Genomic DNA, 19,518 nt, shown 5'->3' with positions numbered 1-19,518 from the left:
AATAATACTGTAACAATTAAAATAAAAAAAACAAAAACAAAAAAAACTTGGGAGCAATATAAGGGAAATTTCATGAAAAATTGAAAATATCACAAACAATTCTTGTAAGTTTACCCTTTTTTTTTTAAAAAAATAAATTATTTATTAAAATTAAAATATTATTAAAAGGTGTTTTGTGTAATTGTGTTAACAGAAGTTACGTTTCATTGATGAAAGAATCAAGAAATTCATTAGTACATTAGTAATAGTACTTAATGTTAATTAAGTATTACTTACGTTACAAGTAGAGTACTATAATTGATTATATAAAATTAATACATGTAAAAAAGTATTTAAGTACAATACATAACGGTCTACCCAATTAGCATCTCATAAAAATTATTAAAATTACATTCTCTTCTGATTCCCTTTTATAATTTATTAATTGCGAGGGTTCTTTTGTCCTATTGCTACCCTATATAAAGGACCCCAACATCTCATTCTTTAGCACCAAAAACATAACTCAAACCTCTTTAGCTCAAAATAATCCTCTTCTTTTCTCTCTCTAAAATCAAAGAAAAAATGAGCACTAATATTAATATTGACTCAATTTGGGTATTTGCCCTTTTTTCTAAATGCAACCATTTTTCAACCTTTAATGTTGTTTTCTCCCTGTTTATCATTGCCATAGTTTGGTTAACTATGGCCTTAATCCACTGGTCTTACCCAGGTGGCCCAGCTTGGGGAAAATACAGGCTAGCCCATTTGTTTCATTGGGCCAAAAACCCAATCCCTGGCCCAAGAGGTTGGCCTATTCTAGGCAGTATGGGCCTCATGACGGGTTTGGCTCACCGTAAGATATCCGCCGTAGCTCAAACTTGTAACGCGAAACGCCTTATGGCTTTCAGCCTCGGCGAAACGCGTGTGATCGTTACGTGCCACCATGAGGTGGCTAAGGATATACTTCATTCATCCAACTTTGCTGACCGACCTATTAAAGAGTCTGCCTATAGTTTAATGTTTAACCGAGCCATCGGGTTCGCCCCGTATGGTGTTTACTGGCGGACCTTACGTAGGGTTGCATCAACCCATATGTTTAGTCCCAAACAAATTAAGGCCTCTGAGTCCCAAAGGTATGCCATCGCAGAAGCGATGACATCCTATTTTGGGACTCAAAGCGGCCCGTTCCAACCACGTGATGTGCTTAGACGGGCCTCGTTGAGTAACATGATGGGCTCAGTGTTTGGGCGGAAGTGTAGTATAATTGAAGGCCCATTAAACAAAGAGAGTGAGGAGTTGAAGGAGATGGTGGGAGAAGGGTATGATTTACTAGGGGTTTTAAATTGGGGTGACCATTTATCTTGGTTAGCTGATTTTGACTTTCAAAAAATCCGGTTTAGATGCTCCCGACTTGTCCCTAAAGTGAACCGTTTCGTTGGTCGTATTATTGCTGAACATCGAGCTAACCCGGTTTCGAACAACCGGGATTTTGTCGATGTTTTGTTATCCTTACCGAGCTCGGATAAGCTTTCCGATTCGGATATGATCGCTGTGCTTTGGGTAAGTTTTTCTTTTAGAAATATAGTATAACCAACTTATTTCTACTTTTAGTTTTAGAACTACATGCATAATTATATTATTACGTCAATCACGTACTTAATTATTTGAGGATGTTATCCGATTTTTAAAGGTCGAGACAAAAATGCTACAACAACATTTTTAGGAACTGTTACTAATCTTTTGGCGGTAAAAAAGTACCAAGGACAAATTTAAACCATATTCGATAAGTCTTAATATAAAAGGATTGTTGTTTAAGTACATAGAGTGTTGGTGAATTGACTATGCTTGATTTCCTTAATTGAGATGACGTAATGGTCTAAATAATGTTTAATTATAGTTAAAAATTTTAAAAAGTGGAGATATTTAGTTGCTTTTCAAGTTTCTTTTTCTCGTAATATGTATTGACTGGACTGTTTTTTATCCATATAATTTTTCTTAATACCTCGTACAGAACAAAAGGGACGTTAGTATTCTTTTTAATTGATAAAAGTGTTAGGTATGTACACTAACAATTGACAAATTAGCTAGTTTAACTATGTGCATCAACATAATACTTCATATCAAATAATAGTTTATAGATATAGGATTTTTGTAATTGTTAACAAATTTGATTAATAATGATGATTGATCTTTAAGAAATGTTATGGGTGAGGTGAAATTATAGCAAAATAAAAAGCATAATAAGCTAAAAATAAAAAGTTAAGAAAAGGATTAGCAATTTAAAACAAAGCAAATTTCTAGGTTCCACTTCCACATGTTTAAAAAAAGAGACTAAAGCTAAAAATGGTATCACTTTCAAGAGGGCCAGATAGGTACTTCCAAGTAGTAAATTTATTTTGATTGACAATGTCGTATCAAATCATTTCCAGATTCTCTAAGATCTTTGATGTTTTCTACCTTTGCATAAACTTCCATCCATTAATATCTTCATTATATTAATTAATTATGTTTTATTTATTTATTTATCAGGAAATGATATTTAGAGGCACGGATACTGTTGCGGTTTTAATCGAGTGGATTTTAGCAAGAGTAGTCCTTCATCCTGATGTCCAATCAAGGGTTCATGATGAGCTGGACAATATCGTCGGAAGGTCACGTGCGGTTTCTGAGTCTGATATTACATCATTGGTTTATTTGACGGCTGTGATCAAAGAAGTTCTCAGGGTCCATCCTCCGGGCCCACTCCTCTCATGGGCCCGCTTGGCTATTGAAGACACTACAGTTGATGGACATCACGTGCCTGCCGGGACCACTGCCATGGTCGATATGTGGGCCATTACCCGGGACCCGGTGGTCTGGCCCGAGCCCGACAGGTTCAACCCAGACCGGTTTTTAGGGTCGAGCCCGGACAGTGAAATCTCGGTGCTCGGGTCGGATTTGAGGCTAGCACCATTCGGGGCGGGCCGACGGGCCTGTCCAGGGAAGGCGCTCGGGCTTGCCACCGTGACCTATTGGGTTGCATCGTTGCTACACGAGTATGAGTGGGTGTCATCTGTGGCGGATGCCATGGTGGACTTGTCAGAAGTGTTAAAACTCTCATGTGAGATGGCCCACCCTCTTACGGTGGAAGTGCGACCTAGAAGGGCATAAGTGATGTGAAGTGAATTCCAAAACTTGTTCTTGATTCGTTATTACTAGATGATCAATCATAATGCCTTGCTTTTTTTTTTTTTTTTTTTTTTTTTTTTTTTTTTTGTTTATGTTTAATCTCGTTTACCCTTTCTTCCTATCTAGAGTGAGTTAGTGGTGAAACATTTTATAAAATGACGGTAGAAAGCTCTATGTAAATTCGTCTTTTGATTTTTGTGTTGGTTGAGTGTTTGTACATAAACTAAAAATATGGAGTGTAAGGTACATACTAATACAAGTATTTAAGAATGTTTCTACATATTTGCAATTAAGTTATATATTCATCCTACAAGTAATGGGAATTAACCAAATTAGCAATAATGGAAATCTCAATTATGCAAAATTCTTATTGGAACATATATATGAGTTTCACTTGATAATTTGATAATCACCTACAAGTCATCTAAATCACATTTATTTGAAATCCGTACAACAAGTTTTGAATAATAGGAGTCAATTATAGCATTAGCAAGTGTTTACATCAAAAATAAAAACACTAGAAAAAAAAAAAAATTAACTTCAAGGGAAGAATTTTTCTATTCCTAAAAAGTCTAGTTTGTAAATTAGGGATAATATGGGTAAAATAAAGACCCGGCAACTCGATAAAGTTATATCACATTCAATAAGCAATTCAAATTTTCCTTTTACAAAAACTGAATGACTTCTCACCCAAACAAAATAATATAGATTACACAATTATTAAATTCTTTGTAATAATAATAAGCATACGGAACCACTAAATATAACACGACTTTATATTATTTTATATACATAAGACAACATATAATTCATATCTAGTAGCTCAAAATATAATGAGGAGATTATTTGATCAGAATCAAATATGTTTTGCCTCCAACTACAACCATCTTATAATCCACCATAATTATTCAAAGTAAGTCAGGTACATTATGGGTACTAATTAAATTACTAGGCTAACATACATCTCCGTAAGATTCAGAATTCACACCCTTAGAAGCACTGAACGTACGTTCATAGGTGCCACTTAAAGTAAAATTTGGGGCCCTGAAAACTATGTTGTAAGCTTGTTATCACGTCAATTATTACTCGTAATAGAAAATTGACATGATAGCTGGCAACTATGCGTATGCCTATTAAAATTAAGAAAGCCCAAACACTTTGCAATCTTCAGGTTGTTGGGTTGTACGGACTCATGTTGCACAAAAGTACTTCTTAGCTTCTTCGTGTCTTTAACCATGCTGACGTACATAAACCTGCTCCTCTTTAAGATAGCTCGTATAAGATTAAATTTTTGATTAAAACTCCGTAAATTCGTACATATATTGAAAATAGTTCGTATAAGATTAAATTTTACTCCGTAATTAACATCATTCAATCATTGTCTTATTTCACTTTTATTAATTAATAAACCAAAAATAATACATATATTAATACTTTAACTCCTTTTAAAGCTAATAGATTCTTTTATCAAAAAAGAGAGAGAAACTAAATCAAAGGTGTTCTATGTGACTAGGAAAGAAAGATTGTACTAGTATATGGTTTGTGTATATAACTAGCTAGGATTGAACTCATCTACCCATGCTTTGTGTGTGAGAAATTTGGCTTCTCTTGTCAATTAGGATAGCCTTGTTTTTGCCCAAGGGATTGTGTATAGCTATATATTAGAGACCTACTACTAAATACAAAGTAAAATATTCCTCGTTATTTATTGTAAAAAACTAAAAATACAATTAAGTAGCCATGTGGTTGAGAAATAAAGGATGAGATAGGCATAAAGAAGAACTGGCACGGTTCTATTAATTGATGAAAAAGTGAAGGAGAAGAGTATATATGTTAAAAGCGCATAAAATCCACGTGTGAGTAGTGTGTTGTCCTACATTGTTTGAGTTTATAAGTGAAAGTTTGTATTTTGGGATGTGTATCCCACATTAAATAAATAAGAAAGTTGTGTCCATTTTATAAGGCTAAGGGGTTACTTCTCTCATTGCCATATGGTTTTGAGGTGGAAGTTCCTTAATCGTATAAAGTAGACAGTTACGACGGGCGTAGCCCAGATCCGTTTATCAATATATGTGTTATAGATCGCATCATATTTTATTTATTTTGAGTTTTGACTACATAATGATTTACTTTTAACTTTCACTATGTTACAAAATTGTTAGTCGTTACGCTATACTTAGATGATTCTATACCTATTAGGTGCTCTAAATTTCTTTCCAATTATATATCCCCCTTCTTGACATCTTAATTCAGCCACGTACCAATCGTCTTCAAGATTACCAAAATAGGAGTTATTGTAGATATGAGAAACCTTTCTATATTTCAGATATTATAAATAGCTTAAACAATAAGAAAAGAACTTTAAATATTAAAAAGAATTTTAATGTATCTGTAAGTTACACAAAAACACTCCATTTGTATAGTAAAAATGAATATTTGCATAATATGGATGAGACCAAAGTGATGATATTGCACTTAGTGGCCGCTTTCCAGCAAGCAAGTCTTTAATAAACTCTGTCGATTTGTGGTTTAAATTGCCCTACTCTATATGTTAAAGACATAAAGTTAGCAAGTGATTTTTTTTTGGTAATCGGTCATCATCAAAGGACAAAACATAGTAGAAAAACTAATTAGACCACTCCAACTACATTACTACTACTCTTTAGTACAAAAGATTATTATTAAATAATTTTGCGAAAAGAGGATGTACTTTATCAGCATCAATTTGTTTCATATCATTAAAGGTAAATTATGGTGTTCAAATTTTACAATCAAATCTCTTTTATATTATTATTTTTGCGACTCTATGTAAACAATAGAAGTACCACACATTTATTGTAAGTTTTCTCAGTGGGCTTTTTGCTACTAACATAGTAACATCACTAACATGCCAGAAAAAAAGAACAAAATAAAAGATGTACATACAGAACCCACTTTGTCTCCTTTGCTACCTTTGGCCTGAAGTATCCTTAATTGCTTTAAATAACCAAATGTTTAGGGAGAAGTTGCATGAATAATAATACTTTTGATCGAAAGGCCTTCTTCTTTCCGAGAACCAATAATTTACATTGATTTGGACTATATATATTGGATATATGCATTTGTTGATAAGCTTTGGTACCTGTCTTGTCTATGATTTCATGGTATGATGTTAACCATGTCCTTAGTTTGATTTGCAAGAGTTATAATACAATGTCTATGTTTAAGCCCCACATAAAACATGAAAGAATTTAAAAGTGATCCGATAATATATAACGGACCAATCCTTACTACGGAAGATCATGTAAGATATCATAGCTTTAACACACGTAAAAGTCATCACGACCTCAAACTTGAGTTGATTTTGATTTCTTTTAATCTATTAAGATATTAAATAACATGTGAGTTAAGACAAGATGCCTTACATTGAAGAAATAAAAGAAGAATGACTAATATATGAGATTAGTGAAGTACTACTTTACGCATTTACCCATTAGGATAAGTTCTAACATTGTTGGACTTGTATGTTGATCAGCATGCAATGGATCGGAATTTTTAGGTTTAAGAGGGAATAGATCTTGAAGACTACCAAGTTGGCAAGTTTCATAATCAAGTCTCAACATTTGCATTAATGTTACTCAGATCAGATCATGTGCTACAAAATTGTGTTACATGCATGGACAAAATTCATAAAGGTAATAAAAGATGCAGGTAAAAAAGATTTATACTGTAAAATAAAATCCATACTCCCTAATTTATTCTTTGCAAAGTAGATGTAAAGAAACGACATTACATATTATCAATAACATCAATGCTTTACTTAAAGATGCATTGCATAAGGAGGACAAAAGGTCCTTTAAAGATATGTAAATGGAAGATCCAACTTTTAGTCTCAAAATTTATGATCCACTATCTCTTTAACCCTAAGATAGGTGTAATCCAACTTTAACAATAAAGTTAAAGAGCTCAACTTACTTGTAAGTATGTAGATAATGAATAATCAACAAGTGTTTGGATCAGCTAATAAACCATGGTCATAACTTCGAGACTTTATAATACTTATTAGGATAGTTTTACACTCAATTGTGACAGAATCCGATTTAAATTCAAATTTATCTGAATCTAATAGGGTTTAAAGTTGATTGATATTTTTACATAAAAACAAAGTTAATGACATGCAATGATGATCCATTTACTTTCAATCTTTGTCTATCAAATCGGCACATCTCCTAGCAAAACATTGAACATTAAAAACCCGTGAACATATAATCTTTAATGCATCATCCCACACTATAAATTGAGTCCCAAAAAAAAAAAAAAAAGACGGGCATAGCCGCATAGGCATCATATATACTACATGCATGATGGTCCATTATTATAATTATGCATACATCATATATATAAGTACATATTATATAGTCCAACTATTATAGAGTACGAGTTAATGCAATATGGTCCATAACATAAACATATCACGCAACTACACAAGCATATAAGGGTCCATTAATTGCAGAACGAATCAGCCCATACACAATTTTAGAATCTTTTGAAGTGGCTGAAAGGTACTCTGTATGGGTTGTGTGATCTTTTAGTTTCATTTTGACAATTTTAAATTGAATGTCATGCATTCAAGCTTATGTCATGCATTCAAGCTTAGTTATGCACCAGGTTAAGTCCCGTGTCATGCACAGTCATAATTAAATTTTACAATAAATAATGGTATTAATTTAACGATAATTTATCCAAAAAAATTATTTGTAAAAACTTGAATTTTTATTAGTTTATACCAATACTATATACGTAAAGGTTATTGAATTGGATTTTATAAATAAATAAATATAGTAATAGAAACTTAGAAGGTATAAGGTTTTATATAAGAAAATTAAAATATTAGCTTAGGTTAGTACCCATATACGAACTCATATACATTTGTCCTTAAATTATTGACACACTTTGATCGACATAATATGCAAATTTAGTTGAGTTCATTTTACTTTAGGATAATTAGATTCAATAATCAACTTTTTAAATATATCTTTAGTGAGTAGTAGGGGTTTTTATTTTTTAAATAATCACATAAATGTTTCGAATAATTAAATAATTTTCCAATATGTGTACAAAGTATACTATAACAAACTTATTTTTTTCTTATAAATGTTACGTATAATTTTAAGATTAATACAAATTATGCTACCAAAATGATTTTTCTTTTTTTAATTAAAATAAATTTTATTATCAAATGATAAAAGTTGGAGAAAAAAAATTGATATTGATAATAATATAATAATTTTGGAAAAGAATATATTCCAATACGTTATTTTTAATCAATTTTAGTATTTTTGTAACTAAAAGTTTCCTAGTATATAGAATATATGTAAAAAATTTAATTGAATAAAATTGGATTAAATTAAATATGTTGCCAAAAATCTAAAAAGGAAAAGGAAAAAAAGGCGGGAAAATTTTTAACCAGAAAATGACAAGTGTCATTCCTGATTTCGCCTTTTGTATAAGTTTATTGATTGATAGTTTAATTTTGATGTGCTGCTAAATTTTGTATGAAATATTGGGCAGTAATCAGCGCTATACGGAATTGATAGTCAATTAATACAATACGCAGAAGTAAATTTTTGTGATGTTCTGGAAAAATAATCATCTCCTAATAACACATCGATTATGATTTGATTTCCTAATTAGATCCTTTTATCTTTCATAGTTAAAAAAATTTACACATTGTGAAAGTAAACTTGTGCAATACAATAGAAACAACTGAACAAGCCATGCCGGAGCAGCAGGAAAAATAATACTCCGAACAAGTATTGAAAATGTGAATATTGTAGATGGACGGTTTGTTAAACAATGTATTATCTATCATTTCAAATAAGAAATAGAAAATAAAATAAAATGAGATATCAGAGTTGCACTCTAACAGCAAAGCTGCAGAATGCAGATAGCATATTCCTCATTTCTGTTCAAGTGCATCACCATGAATAGAATGGACCCTTAAATATTTAATCAAGGACAAGTAAAGCAACTTAAATGCAACAGTATAATGTTACAATCAAATCAAGAAGCCTATTAAATCGTTCCCATATAAGCTCACCAATTGCATCTTTGAGTTAAATAACCTAGCTGGTCGATTCTTTCTTGAAGTTCTTCAGGCCAAAAGCTAAACCTAGTATGACCAACGGCAGCAGGAACTGCAATAACTTAATCAGGAATCCGGAAGATTGGTTGGTCTGTGTGGTTGCCTGAGAAGGTTGAGACTTTGTAGGCTTGTGTTTCGATGGGATGGTAGAAACATCAACATCACCAACATAGTAGTTCTTCAACATGTCTCTTGCGTTATCACTGTGGCCTATATCTTCAAAATCTTCTGTTGCATCCTTCCCTACAATGATTCCATAATTGTATAAATAATGCTCACAAGTAAAAAAAAATAAAAAAATAAAATATCAGCTTTGAATCCGTGGAACACACACACAAACACAAGAAAGCTAATCCTCTTACCAGTTGCTGTGAGCAAGACATCATCACCACCAGGGTGGTCGTCCAGGAAGGGAGTAACATCATAGGCCTGCATAAGTTGTTTGAGATGAAATTCAAGTCAATAGATGGCTTTGAACACAGCATAATTTGATTTTCAAGCATTACTATCATTGTCAAATCACAGCAAGGATATAAATTTCATCGCAAGTAAGATGTCGGAGTATCTTTCACAATTCTTGGCTCTAGTCAATTTTGACAAATCTTTTGGGGCATTTACAAGAGTTTTATATGGCTTTGGAGATGGTTTATTAAAGTGTTTTGAATGAGGCTCATAGGAGAAATAAAAACTTTGCACAGGCAACCATACTCCTTGCTGCAAGTCTGCCAGGCCATCAAAAGCAAAAAAATAGGCTAGCAGCGAGATCGGAACTGCACACAGGCGCTCATGCACGTTTGCACAACTGAGTGCAGGATTATATTGGCATAAGGTCGTCTATTATCATTCTAGAATCAATCATAGCCATAGAATTAGTCATTTTTAGGGTCTATTTTCAATAACTTATGCTATTGACTTCAAAGTTATTGACTTTGTGCACTAACACATAAACTCTACAAGACAGTAACAATTTGAATAATCAACCAGCTTCCAAGTAAATCCATGTGCATCAATTTCAACTAATTCAATTAAAAACATTTGTCTCACTTATACAGGTCAGTTTCTCTAAAATTGGATCAAAACCAATTTTTTTTTCCACAAAAGATTGGAAAGAATTAAGCTATAAAAGTTCAGCATTGCTCAGGTTTCATAACAGTAACTATTAAAAAACATAGTATTGCAAAATGTCAACACGAGTTGCTTGCTGCAATATGCACAAGTAGCCAAGAAGGTAAGACAAGACACCAGACAGTGGTTTAAGTCCCAAGTTTAATCCCTATACTACAGCTGTGTCTTCTCTTAAAATAAATTACTTCCTCCGCTTTTCTTTTAATGCACCATAAAGACTTTTACACTATTCACATAACTTCTTTGAACATCTTTTGTGATTTATCTGTAATGAAAAACATAGTAATGTGGGATTCAGTTAGATTCGTGTCCATATCTACTTTTCAAATATCAACTACTTATAATTTAACAAAAGTATAATTAAACATATTAATAGCGAAAGTAATACATTGACAAGCATGAAACCCTTCGTGCAATAAAAAAATCGGAGGAAGTATCAGAATTCACTAACAGACTTGAAGCTTAACCAGCAGGACCTGCATTGTCAGCCTTCAGCTTTTGCAAGTTAATCTAATTACTTGGTATCCTGATCAATGTAAGATTCTAGTATCCCTTACATTGATTAAGAGTGTGTAATTAGTAACGGCGGTCATTGATCTAACAACGTTTCGTAAATGAGTCATTGATCTCTAACAAGGTTTCGTAAAGGCGGTCATGTTTAGATCTTTCATCTCATTCCTTCAGATGGTTAACCCAACATAGTGGACTGGAGGCCAATTCCACCCACAAGGTCATTTAATTTCAAAGTTAGGGCCAATTTCGGCCAGATTAAGGTATTCCCCAACCAATTATAGGGTGCGTTAATGAAACATATTAAAGTATAAACATTCCCAACTAACTTGTACTGTATTTCATAGCATTTACTGCCCTTTAGATCTGTTCTAATACTCCTAATAAAGCACCTCCGCTTCAAATCTTCAAAATTCTCATTCTATTTTGTTCAACGAAACCACAAATCTAACCTAATAACTTACCAATTCAATTAAAAATATATATTGAGCAAAATTCTAAGCTATCAACAGAATTTTTGCAATGCAAATTTTAATTTTATCAAAAACCACAATTTCCAATTAAAAATTCCATCTTCAACCTCTATATATTAATTTCAATTCCCAATTAAAAAAAATTATAATATTCAGAATCTTTTTTTTTACAAAGTATTCAGAATCATAAAGTTCAAATTCATAGATATAAATCGAAATTCGTATTAAAATGTAAGAAAAAGACTGACCTTGCCAGAAATAATCAACCAGCAATCATCTTTAGTGTTATGCTTCGCGACTTCCTCAAATCCATGAAGTTTGTGATCTGAACTCATCTTTCCACAACCTAATCAAATTACACCCCAAAAAAATAAGAAAATAAAATTAAGTATCAATGAAATTTAAACCATAAATTACCTGAAAATAAAAAATACAGGAGATTTAGAACATACGAGAGAGAGAAGTGCAGAGATTGATTGGTCAAAGTTGCGTTGGTTTTTCAATTGAGTTGTTGTTAACTTGTTAATCGCTGACTTAAAACAAACGTCTCGTGTGATTAGCGCGTGAGACACGTGGGAGTTATTGGGCCTCGTGCTTCTCCAAATATAGCAGTAGGTGTCTCTTATCTTGAACTGTTGTGGTCTGTTATGTTGAAATCTGCTCTAAGATATTGAACCCTGCTCTACTGAGCACTTAGGTTGCACAAGAACGAGTAGTGACACGAATAAAGGTTTAGAAATCGATACGAAAAAACATCTATCACAAAATAGGGGACATAGATACAACATGTTAAAATTCATATGCTACGTAATAAATTTTAAAAAAGAATTTGACCATATATTTATCTTTTTGTCCTCTCACTATTAGATCACAGTATAATACGGAGTATATTAACAATATCATAATACTCGGTACTATTTTAATTCACAAATACTCGGTAACAATGAGTACATATGAAGGCACCAACATTATTTAACTATTACCTTATTTATTTTACATAAATTTTCTCATTAAAAAAAAGTTAGAAAAAAATAAGGTGGCATGTCACAAAGCACAACATACCCTATTATACTAGGACATGGTCCGAGACGTTTCTTCGTGTGTCCAACGAGTGTTAGTGTCTGACACGGTGTTAGCTACGGACAGTCGGACACGATAGGTGGGTGAAGTGTCCATGTATTTTAGCTAAACTCCGCTCTGATGAAATCTGCTCTATCCATCTTTACTGAAATCTGGCCCGCTGTGCTTGAAAGCTCAAAATAACAAGGTCTAGTTTTACATCTTTTGGACCAGTTTCCAACTTTTAGCCCATTTTTAATTTATTACACCACCCACCAACCCATTCCCAACCCAAATATAGTGTTGGACTTCACGTATAGGAAATTATAAATATCAAAATATGTATTCTTATTTTTTTAAAACACAACTAAATATGTATTTTTATTGACACTTGTTTCTTGAAATTAATATGTTAGTTTATTAGGCTATTTAATGACGTAGTGTGAAAAGGTAGGTGTGAATGGTGTGATTAAATAAGGCTCAAATGAATACTGTACTCTGTATAGAAAAAGAAAATGGACATGTGATTAAAGATATTGGGTGATCTCGTATATAAATGAGAAACAATGCGCTCATACATTATACTAGTACTCTGTAAGAGATTTAAGTTGTTACTAAGTGCACGATCAAGAATTTCAGGCACCTCATTCTTGATATTGCTAATAGAATTAGCAGGGTGATAGTCGTTGGAAGGCGGAGGAGGAGGAGGTGATGGGGCAGGTTCATCATCTTTTGCCATTGTTAATTAAGGAAAAGAACAAAAGGCTGCTACTGGAGAAACAACAATCGTCAATCTTGCGGCAAGAAGGACAAAATAAGGTAGCAAATATGGTGATGAATTACCACGTGAAAGAAGAGTTTGCGGAAGAAAGGATCGGAATTTTTTAGAAAAAAAAAAAAAATTTTGTGGAACCCTAAAAAATTCTAGGCTGTGATACCATGTTAGATTTCGGGAAAACTCCTTGGGTTGGAGTGTGTACCATTGAATAATATATATAGTGTTACAATACTAGTTCTAATCATGTTAGGAAACCTAGTACGATAAGAATACAAACTATATCACAAATATATACAAATATATCTTACTCTACGACAAATATTATAATAATCCTATAATATCTATCACTAAGTAACTTTGTTATGCAACAATGCAAGTGCCAATTAATTCGAAGGAATGTTGCCCATTGACTAGTATGTTACGTAGATACTATAGCAGCTATAGCTATGCGCCTATGCCTATAACAATATGATACGGAGTATACACAAGTGTCAATTAATTTGATTGATTAAAGTTTTTGAAAGTGATGTCTAAAATTAAACATGAGATAATTCATATCTACGTTATTTGTCTTCTATTAATCTCCGCACTTGACAAATTGATATATTTAAGTAATCTCTGTAAAGGATCTACAAATTACGAGTAATATCTAATAGACGATAAAGTTGTTCCATAATAAACAAATTGCTCCGCATATATCATAATATGGAATTCAACCAACTATTGGTCATCACTATTCACTACTAGTATAATATGGGATATGATGATACCATGAATTCTTTTTATTATTTGCCTTTTTGTTTAGTCAACCAGAGCGCACAACCACTCAAGAAAAGAGCTTATCAAACTTAACAATTTATTATTGACCATGAGAAAAGCAAGGATGATTTACATAATATATTTTAATTAATCTGTAATAAGAAGATGAGAATAATCCGCTTTTCCTATGATTTTTTTGTAAAAAAAATTATACAAGTATTTGCTTTCGACTCTATTTTATCTAAAACTACGTAAAAGTGTAACCTACTTACCAAGTCACCACCCATGCGTAATCAGTCACCAAATAATACTAGTCGTAGTGCAGTGTTGCAGAAATCATAGCACGTACATGCCATGCAACTGATGCAAGAGATGCAACATATAGAGTCATCAAGAAAATCAACTATGATAATGTAAATTCCTACAAATCGAGACATGAGTTATTGACTTATTTCAAATACAATACTCCATAGCACACAATAGTTTAATTAATTTATACACGTCTTTAATAAAACCTGTATTTTATTGTTCAAGTGTTATGGTAGTAATACTTATAGTCTCAATAAATCACAACACCAATTACTGCATTTTCCTTACTATTGTAATCTATCTATACTAAATTTAGTTTTTTTTTTTTTTTTCTTTTCTTTTCTTTGCAGCTTATATCAACAGTTTCAACATATTCCAAGAGATACTACGGAGCAATAACAAATCAATTATAGTTTATGTGAGCAACTAGTTAGAGAAAACAAAATAAATCCCAAAATAATATAAAGCACTACATATATACAAGTATAATAAGAATATATCAACCAAAAAAGAAGAATCAAGAAAAATCAAAGTATCATGCATTAATGACAAATTAAATAACTTTAGTTAAATAGATAGAAAATAATTGAATCAAATAACATGTAAAAGATTCTTCAAAAAAAAAAAAAAAAAACAAAAACAAAACATGTGCAGTTAAAGAAAGATTGTTGTGTTGAAAATAAAAGGAGGGGTAACAATTAACAAGAAACAAAGAACAAGATTCAAAGCTAAAATGGCAAGTTCATAGGTCCTAGTTACTTGCTATGTAAACTACAGTATACAGTATAAACCAGGCCGGTATTTTTGTTTTTCTAGTTTATATACCAAATAATATTTTGCTTTTAAACAATGACAAAAACTTCTCATAGCAATCTATAGAAAGTGGTTTGATTGGTATAGAAGAGGTTAAAAATATGTTCAATTTGTACTCCAGAAAATTCGTTTGAATAATGGATTGTACTTGTGAAAAAACAAGACTAGTTTGAACTCTAAGTTTAGGATATTTTCGAGGATTGATTTTGGACTTGGCAAATTCTAAACGAATCCATCCAATTTTAACCCGTACACCTTACATGTTTCCTAATAAACTAAAATACTACTCGTATGACATAACCTATCTTCAATTCGCCGCTGTGTACACATGCTACATGTAATGGATACTCATCATCATCCCAAGCACCTCATATCATGGTATACTCCGCACCATGAAGCTTCAGCTACACAAAAATGTAAAAGGCATACTGCAACATTGCAAGAAGCAAGTGAATCTTTTATTGAAGATTATAAACCTTGAAACTTTTGCTCACAAACATACCAATTTTAATCTCTACGTTTCTTCTCTCCCAATAATTTTGCAATTAATAAAGGATTAGTCAAGCCTTGATCAAGTCTCTTCCTAGGAGGGTATGTGTATGTTACTCAACACAATACAAAGAACAATTATAACAGAAGCAAAACAAACATAAAGCATTAACTTGTGTAATTTATTCCCAACGTGCTCTAAAAAACAGAACAAGGTACATATATCAACTTATAACAATATAATTAGTACACCATTTTCGCCTTTTGGTACTTTTTCTTATAAAAAAATTAAAAGAAGAAAAAAAAACTTAGTATATGTTGATGTCCTGCCTCTTCAAATTTTGTATGAAGTGGAGTACATGGAATCAGAATTTAAATCTTCTTATGACTTGATTTTGACGACTAACTTCACCTTTATTCCCTAAAACATTATTAGTATATAATTCTACTCTGAGAACCATTGTCCTTTCTTCTTTTCTCCTGCATTGTCCTTGAACTGGAGCCCATGACTATGACCATTCAACGGCTTTCGGGTTACAGAGAGATGAACCCCAGGATCATTGTGAGTGCAAGTGCTGTTGAAGACAATGGAGCTGTTGATACCTTGCACATTGCTGTTCATGTATGCATGCATCGGCACACCAGGTTTCGTCGTTGCATTATTATGACCCTTACCTTTAAGCCTAGACCTGTCCTCTTTGCCATTGAAATTACCTTCTGATATGACTCCATCACTTTTGGCCTTGTGAGGGTTATTCAAAGCAGAACCACGTCCAAGTTCCATAACAGCGCCTTTGTTTTCACCAGTAATAGTTATAATTCTCACGCCACTATCTTCAGAATCTGAGGACTTCCTGTAAATGTCTCTTTCTTTTGGTTTGACATTCTTTCCAATCCGAGGCTTCTGAGAATCACCGCCATATGAATCAAGAAATGGCTTGGGCTTCCCAACAGTATGCTGTACGACCACTGGTTTGTTTACAGCTTCAGGTGGAATTTTATTTCCACGTTCTCCCTCGGAATTGAGTTGTGAAGGGGGCAGGGCTGTTTTGTTTTCAGCTACTGGAGGCATTTTAAGCCCTCGGTCTCTCTCGGAATGGAGTTGTGAAGGGGGCAGGGTAAATGGAGGAGGAGTAACAGAGGGTTGAGTTTTTTGTGACTGAGGAGGAGGAGGAGTTTCTTGAAGTGACGTATAAGATCTTGGCATCGGACGAAAAGTAGTAGTTGCAGGTTTTGGAGGAGAAACATCTTGCGAAGAGAGCTTAGTTGGAGAAGAAACATCTGGCGACATGGGAGGTGTTACTTGTTTCAAAGAAGGAAATGAAGGTTTGGGAGGTGAGGGTGGTTTTGGCGGAGAAACAGTTGGTGCCGTGGGAGGTGATACTTGTTTCAAAGAGGGAAATGAAGGTTTGGGAGGCGAAGTAGGAGAAGGTGGTTTGGGAGGAGAAGGTGGACTGGAGCGAGAGATAGCTTGGGAAGACGGCAAAGAAGGTGGAGAAGGTTGAGTTTTTGGTTTGGGAGGTGACGGCAATGAAGAAGTTCCAGGAGGTGAGGGCATTGAACTGGAAGGAGGCGACTTTTGAGGGACTGGGGTTGCAGGAGTTGTTGATGTGGGAGTTCTAGTGATTGCAGGAGGAGATCGAATAGCAGGAAGAGGAGGCTGCTGTGTAACAGCAGCAGGGGGGGCAGAAGCAGGAGCCTTTGGTGCTGAACCGGTGGTGATGGTGGGGGTGGGGGCAGGGGCAGGGGCAGGGGAGGGAGAGGGAGCAGGAGCAGGAGCAGCAGAGGTGACAGATGATTGAGGAGGAGCAGAGGCAGAAAGGATTGGAGCAGGAGCTCGAGGAGCAGCATCTTGAGCTGGAGGAGGCTGAGTAGCAGAAGGCCTAAATGTTGGTCGCATGAGGGCAGGTCGAGGCATAGGAGAAGGTTGGGCTTGAGGCCGTGGTGCAGGTGCAGGCACAGGTGCAGGTGCTGGTGCTGGTGCTCGTGCAGGTGCTGGAGCTGGAGCTCGACCAGGAGCAGGAGCCTGCTGCTGAGAGGGCCGGAGAGTGGCTAAACGGAACCATGGGCGAGACTGCTGGTTTGACATGTCGTAAGTCAAATGTTTAAATTATCGAAACCTAAAATAGACTTCTAAAGAACAATAGTCCGATTGAGGGTGGAGAAAAAGGATTGGTACGAGTTCATATATATATAGTCTTAGGAGATGTACAAAGCAAAACATAACACAAAATCTGAAAATTACAACCGTACAAAATAACATCATTAGAAAAGGGAAAGGCATCAGATTCAACTCCCACCAGCAGCTAACAAAAGCTCACTAACCACGATTGGGATCAAATTGAGTCATTCGCAAGTGTCTTCCTTTTTCCTTTATTATATTTACAAGGTTCTTAAGTCAAGCTTAACATGAAACATAGGATAGAAACTAAAATAAGCTAAAAATATTATTCTCCACAATCTACAGTCTCTTAACCTCAGCGGCCAAAAACTTACTTTTGTGGAAGATATTCAACAACTGTCCACATATTGTACTGCATTATTGCGGCTGCGGCCCTTCCCGGAAATTAACGGAAGAGCTCATCAACCGTCCACAGATTGGACTGCATTATAAACCATTTGACATGTGATCATGCAGGGCATCTTTTAAACCTCGATAATAAGCTAAGCAAAAACATACAACTTCTTGAAGAATCTAAAAGCTCGGTTATAAGAAGCTCTGCTGCCTCTGCTGTCAAAATCTAAGTTCACTTTACAGATGTTATGCTATCTCCTTGCACTACACTTCTTGACTTTACACCATCAAGGTTACTAAAGCCAGATACATTATTTATTCCTGAAGCGTGCAGTAACGATTGTAGGGCTCAATGAAAACTGTAAAACGTAAAGGCGGTCCTCATGTAATTCTGATACCCTATGTAAAGAAAATCTTGTACGACAATTTCTACAATGTGCTCAAAACATGAATCACAACACCCCATAGGCCCATGCTAATTTCACCACGAAGAAGCAAGGTAACTCATACAGGGAACAGAATGTGATTCCAAATGGAAGAGGGGAAGGGATTAATAGCAGCGAAACAGAAAAGAATAAAGTTGAAGATGACTGATGTCATACTTATATTACTGTGGTAGAAGAAGCAAGAGATTACACTGGAGAATTTGGTTTACAGCTGGATGCAAAAACGCGAATAAATGAAAAATTCAGGAAATATTTTGTTTACAAGTTCCATAAGGTCGTACTATATTATGCTAATATGCTTCCATACTCTGCTTATGCTAGAATTCCACTGAATTGTTGTCACTGGTATTTAGCTAGTGTCTTAATCTAATTTCTGATGGAAAGTATGCATTTTTTAAAAAAAACTTTTCAACCAAAGAAAAAAAAGAGGGGGGGGGGGGGGGGGGTGTGGGGTGGAAGGGGGAGTAGTTAGCACTACATTTTCAAATCTTTTAACATTTGTAGTACTTGATTTAAGGGGAAAAAATATGATTCTACTTCCCTCCCCTTCGCTTCCCCATTCTATTTTCAAATAACAGAACATGGATCCCTATTCACCCTCCAATCCTTTCCTTCTAAAGTAATATTTTCATAAGTCTCTCATCCAAGCATTATATTCCAACATACCTCATTCAAACACCCTATTATAGACAGTAGTAACAATAGTAGCTCATAATGTATAAAATAAATTGTATAACATCACCATTGATAACATCACCATTTCTAATATAGAATAAATAGCTCACAGGAGAAGGTTATTGAGGCTCGTTCAACAAACAAACAAACAAACAAAAAAACTTGTGGTCTATCATCATCCCTCTGATTCCATAGCCCATTGTAATAGTCATTTTCTCTTTCAAGTATCTTGTTGCGTGTCCAAGGCCATATTTGGATAAATTATTCAAAAGAATGTAACACTACAGCTCCATAGA

The 19,518-nt window shown here is 34.1% G+C and overlaps 2 protein-coding genes across 2 annotated transcripts; one reads left to right on the top strand and one right to left on the bottom strand.

Annotated features, from left to right (window-relative positions):
• The first annotated feature begins 518 nt into the window (after positions 1-518).
• LOC145585818 (cytochrome P450 78A3-like) lies at positions 519-3,427 on the top strand. The gene is made up of 2 exons (XM_081642533.1): positions 519-1,539; positions 2,509-3,427. Exons 1-2 carry the CDS (start codon positions 562-564, stop codon positions 3,127-3,129), a joined length of 1,599 nt encoding a protein of 532 aa, XP_081498659.1. The 5' UTR covers positions 519-561; the 3' UTR covers positions 3,130-3,427.
• A 5,584-nt stretch (positions 3,428-9,011) lies between these two features.
• Positions 9,012-11,884, bottom strand: LOC145585817 (cytochrome b5-like). The gene is made up of 4 exons (XM_081642532.1): positions 11,832-11,884; positions 11,628-11,725; positions 9,634-9,700; positions 9,012-9,514 (listed from the first exon to the last, which is right to left on the bottom strand). The coding sequence occupies exons 2-4, from the start codon at positions 11,712-11,714 to the stop codon at positions 9,252-9,254; spliced, it is 417 nt and encodes a 138-aa protein (XP_081498658.1). The 5' UTR covers positions 11,715-11,725; positions 11,832-11,884; the 3' UTR covers positions 9,012-9,251.
• Between the last annotated feature and the right edge of the window lie 7,634 nt (positions 11,885-19,518).

Source organism: Chenopodium album, chromosome 16 (assembly GCF_948465745.1).
Source record: "Chenopodium album chromosome 16, dcCheAlbu1.1, whole genome shotgun sequence".
Taxonomy (NCBI): Eukaryota; Viridiplantae; Streptophyta; class Magnoliopsida; order Caryophyllales; family Amaranthaceae; genus Chenopodium; species Chenopodium album.
The sequence above is the reverse complement of the archived record's forward strand: the minus strand, read 5'-3'. Positions and strand labels throughout refer to the sequence as shown.

Excerpts from the sequence above, each read along its gene's own strand:
- LOC145585818 (XM_081642533.1), top strand. The coding sequence starts at position 562 with ATGAGCACTAATATTAATATTGACTCAATTTGGGTATTTGCCCTTTTT. Across the intron at positions 1,540-2,508 it reads ATATGATCGCTGTGCTTTGG|GAAATGATATTTAGAGGCAC; the intron begins GTAAGTTTTTCT and ends TTTATTTATCAG.
- LOC145585817 (XM_081642532.1), bottom strand. The coding sequence starts at position 11,714 with ATGAGTTCAGATCACAAACTTCATGGATTTGAGGAAGTCGCGAAGCAT. Across the intron at positions 9,701-11,627 it reads GGTTGATTATTTCTGGCAAG|GCCTATGATGTTACTCCCTT; the intron begins GTCAGTCTTTTT and ends CAACTTATGCAG. Across the intron at positions 9,515-9,633 it reads TGTCTTGCTCACAGCAACTG|GGAAGGATGCAACAGAAGAT; the intron begins GTAAGAGGATTA and ends GAATCATTGTAG.